Source organism: Lycium ferocissimum, chromosome 8 (genome assembly GCF_029784015.1).
Source record: "Lycium ferocissimum isolate CSIRO_LF1 chromosome 8, AGI_CSIRO_Lferr_CH_V1, whole genome shotgun sequence".
NCBI lineage: Eukaryota > Viridiplantae > Streptophyta > Magnoliopsida > Solanales > Solanaceae > Lycium > Lycium ferocissimum.
In genome coordinates this window covers 28,993,946-29,005,228 of record NC_081349.1, presented here as the reverse complement: position 1 = coordinate 29,005,228, position 11,283 = coordinate 28,993,946, and the positions used below count along the sequence as shown (strand labels likewise).

The 11,283-nt window shown below is 34.3% G+C and overlaps 2 protein-coding genes across 3 annotated transcripts; one reads left to right on the top strand and one right to left on the bottom strand.

Moving 5' to 3' along the window:
• Nucleotides 1-4,664, top strand: LOC132067857 (14-3-3-like protein GF14 iota). Its single transcript, XM_059461240.1, has 7 exons — nucleotides 1-262; nucleotides 1,732-2,038; nucleotides 2,847-2,934; nucleotides 3,041-3,150; nucleotides 3,237-3,385; nucleotides 4,128-4,234; nucleotides 4,328-4,664. The coding sequence occupies exons 1-7, from the start codon at nucleotides 190-192 to the stop codon at nucleotides 4,349-4,351; spliced, it is 858 nt and encodes a 285-aa protein (XP_059317223.1). The 5' UTR covers nucleotides 1-189; the 3' UTR covers nucleotides 4,352-4,664.
• Nucleotides 4,665-5,580: 916 nt separating this feature from the next.
• Nucleotides 5,581-10,203, bottom strand: LOC132067856 (uncharacterized). 2 transcript variants are annotated; one of them, XM_059461239.1, is made up of 5 exons: nucleotides 9,799-10,203; nucleotides 8,821-8,881; nucleotides 6,609-6,660; nucleotides 6,321-6,390; nucleotides 5,581-5,864 (listed from the first exon to the last, which is right to left on the bottom strand). In XM_059461239.1, the coding sequence occupies exons 1-5, from the start codon at nucleotides 9,955-9,957 to the stop codon at nucleotides 5,778-5,780; spliced, it is 429 nt and encodes a 142-aa protein (XP_059317222.1). In that variant the 5' UTR covers nucleotides 9,958-10,203; the 3' UTR covers nucleotides 5,581-5,777. The 2 variants fall into 2 exon arrangements, with proteins under 2 accessions (XP_059317222.1, XP_059317221.1); XM_059461238.1 differs by having other exon boundaries at nucleotides 8,821-8,893; nucleotides 9,799-10,202.
• Between the last annotated feature and the right edge of the window lie 1,080 nt (nucleotides 10,204-11,283).

Genomic DNA, 11,283 nt, shown 5'->3' with positions numbered 1-11,283 from the left:
CATCCTTATTCATTCACTTTCCCTTTTCTCACGCTTTTCCTTTCCTTCTTTAACTCCTCAAAACATCTATCTCACTCATTTGTAAACAAGAAAACTTTGAAATAATATTCTACTCTCTATTTTAATTTGCCATTAGAATATCTCTATCATCATCCTTTTTCTTGTTTAATTACAATAATTGCATTGAATATGGCGTCCCAAAAGGAAAGAGAAACTCATGTTTACATGGCCAAGCTCGCCGAACAAGCTGAGCGTTATGATGGTTTGATTTCTTTGCTTCTTTCTTATGTTTATCGCTAAATAACCTGTAGCTAATATTTTATGATTTGTTCATAATCTGTCGTTAAATAAAATTATCAGTATTTGCATTAGAGTAAATTTTGTATCTCAGACAGATTCTTGATTTAAAAGGTCGTAGGTGGCACCTGTTAAGTTACATATTTTAAGATTATTATATATATTATTTAAAGTTTTGTTTTTTTACTATATACGTATATGTAGTCCAAGGCGCTAATAGGTTTACGTGCACCTACGTACTGTTTATATGATGGATTCGTCTGCCGCTTTGTATTGTTAATTTCTATGTACAAGATTTGGGAAATGGAGCATATGAGTACAATGTGTATGCGGTGCTGAAAAATAGTTACTTACTCGCCATACATGCGTCAAAAGCAATAAATGCATGACATGTGTCTTAAACATAAAGTTTATCCCTTATTTTGTGGTTAATTAATGTATTCCACGGATATGATATCTATCTAGTGTGATGTATGGAAGATATAACAAAGGTGAATCTATGGACATACCGGTCACGTCATAGGCCTGATTTGGACAGGCAGTTGCTTCGATTTGAATGGTTAAGTGACTTGGACAAAATAAAAAAATAAAAAAATAAAAAATAAAAACCAAGTGACTTTACACGACAAATCTTTAAGAAAAAAAATGGTGCCCCTCCTTTTTGTTGGAACATTGATCAATATTGTTGTTTGAGGCTATATAATCTAAATATAAAATATGGAATGCATTACGCATTTAAAGGAAGAAAGTTTTGTGCCCTTTGATACAATGTTTCTAAGCTAGCTAAAGGTTGGAATGCTCATCAATTTGAATTTCCAGTTAGTAAAGATAAACTTTTGTTGGTTGATAACTTAATAGTTCAAAGTTGAATCTTGGGCTTGTTCTTTTGTGCGTTGAAGATCATATGAATCGCTTGTTATACTCCCTCCATCGCATAATAAGTGTCACCTTAGCCAAATTTTTTTGTCCCATAATAAGTGTCACCTTAGGATACCAATGCATATATTGACTAGTTTTTTCCACTTTGACCTTGGACAAAAAATGACAAGTTTCTTTATTCAAGGCTAAAAGTTAGATTCACAATTTCAAATTTTGGGTTTCACGTCAAAATGAAAGTTTTGGCCTATGGAAGATAGAATTGGTAAGAGGCAAAAGAAGTAGTAGTACTCTAAATAATGATTGTTGGATTCCCAATGTCAAAAGATGAATTTACTACTGCGTACGCTCTTCTAATCATCAAGAGGAAAAAGTTATTTTTTTTAACATAAGGGTAATTTGGTAAACTTTACGCTTCATCATTGGTTTCTTAATGTGTTTGTCTTTGGCACACTTATTATGGGACGGAGGGAGTAATTGTGTTGTGAATACTTTATCTTATCTATTTTCTTAAATGGAATGTAAAAGTCTTGATTTTACATTGGTTTGATTTCACAGAAATGGTTGAGAGTATGAAGAAAGTTGCAAAACTTGATGTGGAATTGACAGTGGAGGAAAGGAACTTGCTTTCTGTTGGCTACAAGAATGTCATTGGAGCTCGAAGAGCTTCGTGGCGTATCATGTCCTCCATCGAACAGAAAGAAGAGTCAAAAGGGAACGAGCAAAATGTCAAGCTGATAAAAGGCTATCGCCAAAAGGTAGAGGAAGAGCTCTCCAAGATTTGCTCTGACATTCTTGAAATCATTGACAAACATCTCATTCCATCTGCTGGCACTGGTGAAGCTACAGTCTTCTATTACAAAATGTAAGTCAGATTTGTTTACAACCTTGTTAACTTTCTTACTAAAAGATAATGCACCATATTTCCTATGTTCATTGGTGTACCATGATTTGATCTATTATACTCAATGGACGAGGTAGTAGTAGATCCAACCATTACTACACATAGAAGCTATCGGAAATCAATGGTATCGCAGTGTGCTTCTTCTTGAGGGTGATTAAAGTACAATGAAATGCCTTAAAGTTGAATATGGTTTGCACGCAAGGGTGTAGCCTAGTGGTCAATGAAGTGAGTGAGAACCATAAGGTCTCAGGTTCAAATCCTAGTGGAAGCAAAAACACAAGATGATTTCTTCCGGTCTATCCAAGCTAGGGTGGATAGAGTTTCCCGATATCTGCGCTGGGATGACAGGTACCGCAAGCGTGCCCGAGCACCACTGTTATAGAATAAAAGGTTGAATATGATTTGCGAAGCCAGAGCCCAAGGAGATTTATTACCATATTATGATTGGAATGAAAACCAAAACCATGACTGTGGTCCAAGATAGTCAAACCATCCTCAACAGTAATGCAAGCATGTGAATTTTTGGTAGCGCCAGCTAATCAGTTGGCCACGGAGATGGAATTTGGCCATTTGGGACAGAGGGCCTGTAGTTCTCTAGATCTGGCAAAAGAGAGAGAGAGAGACCCCCTAACATAATTCGAGTGAAGTTTCTATTTTGATCATCATAATACTAGGCTCATGACCTTAGCAGTTGTTCCAAATCGAACTCTTTCTGTTTTCGGCATATTTCTGATAGATTTACATTCTCATTTTTGTCTCTGTGGTCCAGGAAAGGTGATTATTATCGTTACCTTGCTGAGTTCAAGACTGATTCTGAAAGGAAAGAGGCTGCTGAACAATCATTGAAAGGCTATGAGGCAAGTTATTTCTTCTGTTAACCTAACTGAAAATTACGTTAGTCGATTAATCGATGCACATTATTTAGAATATCACTTGATTTTGCACCTCTTTAATCCTTTTTAGGCTGCTACTGCAACTGCAAACACTGATCTCTCTTCAACACATCCGATTCGACTTGGTCTTGCTTTGAACTTCTCTGTTTTCTACTATGAGATCATGAACTCTCCCGAAAGGTAGCATTTTAAACCAATCTTGATTATCTTTGTACATATATGATATGATAAGATAAGATGATTTAGATTGATAACTCAATTTGCAGGGCATGTCACTTGGCTAAACAAGCTTTTGATGAGGCAATTGCAGAGTTAGACACTTTAAGTGAGGAATCATACAAGGACAGTACCTTAATTATGCAGCTGTTGAGAGACAACCTCACACTATGGACCTCTGATTTGCCTGAAGATGGAGGTAATTAGTTATCCTAAATCGCTAGTAAAATAAAAAGGATATTAGTAAAGCATAACTCACACATTTTTTTGAAGCTCCTTAATGTCTCTGTGAAATAGAACTATTTCTTGTTTGCTACTATAAACCATGAGAGTATAGTAATGCAATAAGCATTTAAGTTATATGCACCGACAGTGTAAATGTGCCCCTTCACCCTATTTGTACAAATAGAATAGCCCATATATTGATATATACAGCATGGTAAAGGGGCTTCTATAATATCATCAACCATGGAAACCAAAATGAAGCTTTACCTTACCAACTTGATCTTGTTGCTCGTGGCAACAAACATGCATGAACCATTTCACAAAGTATGTGTCCAGATAGTCCAAAGTTTCGATAGTTCGCTCTCAGCCTCCGGGTCTAGAAACAACGTCGATGAAAGCGTGTAGGTTCACTATTCAGTAGTGGGGATTGTAACTTTCATAAATTCCCCATTTGTCACTCAATGACGGAACCTTGCTTTTCTTTTTCTGATTGATATTTCTGTTCCAATTCTTGCCTCTGAATCAAACTTCTCATTATAGTAGGTTAGGTACCATTTTCATTAAGTTACTGATTAATGCATATCAAAAAGATTTACTTGTAATTACCTAGTAACCTGATTGTGTAAATATTTGTTTTACTCGCCAGTGCATAGAATTTAAACTCACACAAAAAGGAAATCTTTCGAAAGCAATACTGATGATAATTCTTTGTACAGGTGAAGAGAATGTGAAGGCTGATGAACCAAAAGCTGTTGAACCAAAATCTGCTGATGCAAAATCTGCTGATGCCAAATCTACTGATGCCAAATCTGCTGAACCTGAAGTGAGTTATATAACTTTGACATATTTCCAATTTTTGAAGTTTATAGCTTATGACACTGCTAACATCAAATTTGTAATTTCTTCACTATAATAGGAGGCATCAAAAGCTAAACAATAGTCGATACGCGCAAGAAATTACTACAGACTTTTTTTCTCAGCTTTACAAGACACAACTGCTTGCGTTATTTTTGCAATGGCCTCATCAGAAGAAGATGCAATTCATGAATGATCAGCTGCTCTTTTTACTAGTTTGAGATTTATTCATTCTTGTGTTCTAGTTTTTGATTTACTTATATTGTTAACTGTGGAAGAGTTATCATCTAAACAGCGGGCACATTTTGTATTACTTACTTAATGTTTTTTCTAATTGCTTTTTGAGTCATTGTTAGATCCTTGCTTTTTTCAAGAACCAATATACTAATGAAATTGAGATTATGATTCTTACTTTTATCATATATTTTGATACATATTCTCTTACTGTATTTGACAGTTTCCTTTGAGTACAAAAACATACTACATACACACAAACTCATTTAGTTGCCTTAAACCAAGAAAATTAACGGACCTGCTCCATGATTGAGGTTATTTATTCCATTTTGGGGTTTCCATACATGAATCGCTAGCGAAATAGGGATATTTTACGTTCAATTTGTTTACAGTAATGTTATGAACTCAAATTAGCCAAAAAAAAGACCGAGGGTTAATATATAGGGGCATTACTGCTAATTGCTGAGGAGCACGTCAGAAAGACTAAGAAATAGAATCATTTGATTTTGATTCGTTCTCAATAGGCACGAAATGATCATCTTAGGGTGATGCGTTTGTCAATTTTTTAAACTGGATTAATGCATACATAAACCATAAAGTTATCCCAAACGTCTAATCTAGAAAAATCATGGATTTTCTTCTCAATTTGCTCGTTTTTATTTTTCACATATGAAAGATAATCTTGACCCTCATTTTTGTACAGTAAAAGAAATTACACAAAAAGAAACGTAAGGTTGCATCTCCAAGTTGTCTTATAAGTATTAAAAAGAGGATTAATACATTAAAACATTTTAATCAAAGATCACTAAGCTAGATGCTCAATAATATGAAATGAAACAATCAGAGTAAGAAAACCAGAGATAACCAATTGCCCACAATGCTTTCTTGAGTACTTCAAGCCTTGCTACTATAATTTCACTTTTTTGGAATAATGGTGGTATATGACTAATTTGTGTGCAACTCGACTAATTTGCCATATATCCAAGTACAGAAAGGAGGGGAGGGGAGAGAGGGGGGGGGGGAGGGGAGGAGTGGTTAAGTCTCTAAGAGAAAATTTGTAAAAAGATCAAACAGTCTGTGTTAGGAAGCTGAAATCAATTCTCAGTAAGCATACAAATTTTTCAGTAAGATAGACTGCCTGTTAAGGAAGATCAAAGATTCAAAGAGAAGATGTAGAATGATTATGGCATCAAAAAAGAAACATTAACCACCCTGATACTACTATACAAAAACTGTCATATATGAAGTCCAAAATCCCATATCGATTCCAAACTCGTTCAAGATTCCTCCTTCGAGAAATAACTTTGTGGCAGGCAAAACTCTTCCTCCTGATTTAGGATTTCTGCATCCTCATCATCTGGTTTCTGAAAGTAGTTAAACGAACACCATAGTCAGAACAGTCATCCCTTATAACTCCAAAAAAAGATTGCTCTGCCTAAACCTAGATTCTACCCTATAAAATAGAGACACCTAAGCCTAAGGTGACGGTTATATGATAAAGAGTAACATAAGCATCATTTCATAATGCAGTACAACAAATTCTCTTTCATGTAGCTCAATCTCTTGGTCTCTTGGAGAACAGGGTTAACTGATATATTAAGTAGACTTGACTTCTAAGAAACTCAGATTACTACTACAAGAACAGCATGCAAATCTGTATCTCAGTGTATCAGTTATGATCCTGCTAATCATAGAGCAGGAAGAATCCATACATATGCAAATTCTTGTGCTCCAACAAGCAGCCTTTCAAAGCCAAATACCGAATAACGGAAAAGTCATGATGATTAAAGTTAAATAGAAAGTAAACCAATAATACATACCACCATATCCAAGTTGTAGAAGCGATCTAGCAGCTTCAAAACATCATCAGGAGCAAACTGCCTATTGAAGCTGTGACAATAAACTTTCAGTGTTGATAGACAAAAGATAAAGTCACATAAAATTTTAACTAAATGCCTCACACTCCCCCTGTTTGCATGTGTGGTTATGTTTTTTACATGTGCCTCGTTTTTTCGTATTTCTTTTCTGAGGTGCGCATGAGCTCAGCTCATTTACAAGCCTCTAATTGATAAGCCACTAAAAGAAAAGGACAAAGGTAGGCAAGTAACCTTCTACGAAGGTATTCTGTTAAGCCGTAAAGGACAAAATGACGATGTATGCCTGCAATAAGAATCAAGGTGAACATGTTAAACGTCTCACTCTGACAGCAGGAAAAAAAGATTAATGCAAGCTACTCTGCCCTTTCCACAACTTTTCATTGTTCTGCCCTTCAGAAAAAAGTTTTACTCATCAAGAGTTAATAAAATTCCAAGAATATTCTTTTTTTTTTTTTTTTTTTTAAATCAAGAATTCCAAGAATATTCTTATGATTATAGCTACTATTTGTCTTTTCTCTATCACAACATACATTCTACCATTTCTACGGTTATGATGATATACTATCTATTATTGTGACAGTAATTAAATTAAAAGACTTACCTACTTAGCTATAATTAAATTAAAAGACTTACCTACTCAGCTATCACGATCTCTCTTACAGTTACCTATGCAAGGTAGCCTCGCAGCCAAATAGCATGAAAGCAACTAATTATATTACAATCTAGGTATAACATAATAATTACTAATATCTAGCAACATTAAACACTCAGATGACATCCAAGCATATAATCCAGCCACATAATAGATCAAATTTAAGAATTGTAGTAGCTAAGGTAACTATGACACTACAAAGTCAAACACTTCAGTCAAATTAAGCTTTGCAAACAACTAAGCAGATCCATCTATATGCAAGCCTGAGAGTGTTCTCCTACCTAGCTGACTGCTACCACTTATCTTTTAGATAAATCAACCTATAAAATCAACCTATCTCCAGTTATACCTAGCTCCACTTATGCAAACACGCTGCATTTACATTTTTCAGTAATGTAAAGCTTTATTAACAGAAACACCACGAAATGCTAGTTTGTTATGAAAAAAGCAGTAGCCACTACTCTCTCGAACAGCACGTTATAACTTAGGGGCCATCTAGTTGGCCACATTCAAAATAATATCCACATAAAGTACGACGAATTTTGGCTGGTCGCTAAGAAAAAGTAATTTCTGTGTAACTAATGCATCGTTTGGTTGGTTGCATAAGAAAAAAAAATCCCCATAAGTAATACAGGTTTAATTCTCGGTATTAAGCTTAATATCCACAAATATTTATGTGCGAATATATTTATGACTTTATACGAGACCAAAAAGTAGAATACCATGCTTATTAGAACTGGATAAAGCTATTTAAAGACAAAAATGACCTTGAACCTAGGTAATTCGTCCTCTATCAACTGCATAACAATTCGTATATTGGTACCCACTACATAACAATACCTACATTATTATTCACTGCATAAACAATCCTTGCGTTAAAATTCATGCATAACTAGTACATGAACCAAACAACTCCTTGCAGTTATACGCCATTGATCTAAGTAGAAAGACAACATGTGTGCTAAGGTATGAAATGCATTAAATTCTTCAAACCCTAGTAATCAAAGCACTTCTATTACCACAAAATGTCAACATGTTCAAGATTATACCACGAGTTTGTAGCCACCACATTTTACTTTTGAACTAGACAAACTATGATTAAGCTACCACCTTTTCAGCTTTAGGGGAGGACACACATTGATGATACCACTTCCCCGGAAACTTTTACTACATTTATATATGCTAAATAATATGCGAAAACAAATAACAAATAGATATGAAAACACGATACCACTTGAAACATTCCAGTTCTTAGTTCACTGGTCAAGCGCTGATTTTTCCTAATGAATGTCGGGAATCGATTCCACCCGGAACAAGTACTAGTCTTACTATAGGATTTTAAGGTGGTACTCTATGAAGCATTGCTGGCAACAGCCGCAGAGCCACATGCATTCAAGGGGTGTAAATTGACACCCCTTCGTCGGAAAATTACAGTGTAACTGGATAAAACATTATTTTTTATGTATATATACTATATATTGACTCCCCTTGGCTTCTTCGTGACTTTACTCCTTTATACTTTGACACCCTTAGTGAAAACTCTGGCTCCGCCACTGACTAGCAACATTAGTTAACATAGAATATTAATGCTTATGATGAAACTTCTTGAAATATTGACTCTCGTCAATTAGTAGCAAAATGATGAACAATCATGTTAGTATTTACATAGATATCCCTTAAAAGAAAATTTCTGTGTATACTGGTTCAGCTTCATTGACAGAAAACACAGCAAAACTTAAAAGAGGAAACATATAAAATGAGAAATCATACTTAAAACTTTACAAATTATACCTCTCAATTTGGCGGGGGGATAGATTTCAAGAGCCTCCAACAACCTTATCTCCAATTCCACCTGCGATTGCTCCTATAGTTCAAAAAATTAAACATACACACAAAAGAAAAGAAACAAAAGAATTGATAAATTCTATAATCATACACATCAACATGCATATGATCAGTGGCCAGAGACAGATTTTTAACTAAAGGGATCAAAATATATAGAAATAAACATACAGCGAAACCAAGGGGATTCAATATCTATTATATATATACCTAAAAATAATTGACCTTGTATATATAGCGTTAATTTTCCGACGAATGGGGTTCAGTGCAATACCCTAGCTCCGTTCATGCATATTATACAAACACAGCATGTCATAGAAAAAAAGATTAAGGCCTGTTTGGCCATGGATAATTTTCACTTTTTCGGGAATTTTATTCCGGAGTCATGTTTGGACATAGAATTTTTACAACTTTCCGGAATTCAAGAATATCCTGGAATTCAAAAAACTCCAAATACCTGTATTCACATTTTTTTTAGCTCCAAATCACTTGCAAAAATTCAACATTTCTCAAAATTGTATTCATGTCCAAGCACAACCATTTCAAGTTTTTTTTTTTCTCAAATACTAATCCCTCTGTTTCAATTTATGTGATACACTTTCCTTTTTAGTCTGTCCAAAAAGAATGATACATTTCTATATTAAAAATAATTTAACTTAAAACTTCCCCTTTTATCCTTAATGAAATGATTTACAGTCACACAAATATATCTACGACATGTTTTAAACCACAAATTTTAAAAAACTTTCTTTCTTTCTTAAACTCAGTGCCTAATCAAAATATATCACATAAATTGAGCCTAAGGAAGTACTTCTTCAAAAAAAATCACATTTTTATGTACAAAAGCCCATTTCTTCAATATGAAACAAAATGGATAAAAGGGTACCTAGATTAGTCTAAATTAAGAAGAATAAAAAAAAAGGGTACCTTTCTAAGAGCAGAAGATTGAGGTTTACAAGGAGAATGAACAGACATTCCATCTTGTTCATCATGTTCTTCAACTTCTTCTTCTCCTTCTAATGTTTCTTTCTTCATTTCTTCTTCTACTTTCTTGCTTTTGCCACTTGCACCTGTGTTTTGCCCCATTATTTCCTTTTAATCTTTAACTTTTTTCTTTCTTTTCCCTTTTTTTTTTTTTTTTTTTTTTGGCTCTTGGGGTTTTTTGGGTGTGGGAAATTTATCTCATTCTTGAAGAATGATTAATGAAAGATTTGATTTTTGATGTAAATTTATGGTTTCTTGAAAGGGGTTTTGATTCAATTTTTGTTGTGAAATGCTAGGTATTCATTGTTTGTTTGATCTGAAAATCAAGAATAATCAAGAATCTACTGGGCTGGTTTAGGGGGTTTTGAAATGGATCAGTTTTGGGCTCTAAAATGCTGACAATTTAATATCACGTGAAATTATGTTGTTTAGACACTTGAACTTAGTCTCAACAAGTCGTAAAATCTCGGGTATTTTTTATTACTTAAAGTTGATGTGTATAATTAAATGATGTGAGATATTTTATGTAATTAAATTAACTATATAATAGATGAATATAAGTACATGCAAAAAAAAAAATTAAATTGAAAATGTCTGATTAAAATGCTTTATAATGAGTTTAGATGTTCAATTGGAAAGGGCTTAGTTTTGAGTGTTTAAATGGAATATTGACAAGTTTAAGGGGTTAGGCTACGTGTGAAGCCATAAATGTATTTTTGTAACAATAGGTAAGTATTTGTATTTCTTGTTTTAATTATAGCACCAATTAATATCTCCATTAAAGTAAGCTTATCTCATGTGCAAAGCATGTGACCTGGATTCCCTTTCTTCACAGAGGATACCTTGTTTGTGTTATTTCCAGTTTTCACATAGAATCGACGGAGTAACCCGAGAAAACTCAGGAATGAAATACTCGATATGGAAGAATAAAAACCCAAAGTCAAAAAACCCGACTTTGATTGGTTTGGTTTGGTTTATCGATTTCAAAACCTGACATAATTGGTTTGGTTTAGTAGTTGATAAACGCGAACCAACCCGATCCATGTGCACCTCTATTGCCAGCTATATTGAATCAAAGGCCATTTAGTCAAATTTGCCCCTGAATTACCAGTGAAATAGATTTACCGTTCGTTAGTAGTTGGGGTTATATGTACCTCATAGTTATTAGTTGAGGTTCAATTTGCTCTTGAACTATGCGAAACGGAAGAAAGAGTGATTGGTGATAGAGATAGCGACATAAAAGGAGAAAGGAGGCAAAAAAATCAAAAAATCAAAATTGGGGGAACTTTTTTAGAACTTCCCCTTAATTAATTCAGTACAAAGTTTAAAACGACGCCTAGGAAACCATGACTACTAACTTCTCGGGTCAAAATAATACTAACGGGGCTCGGGGATGGGTCAACGAGGGCAAAATAGGAAAAATCAAGG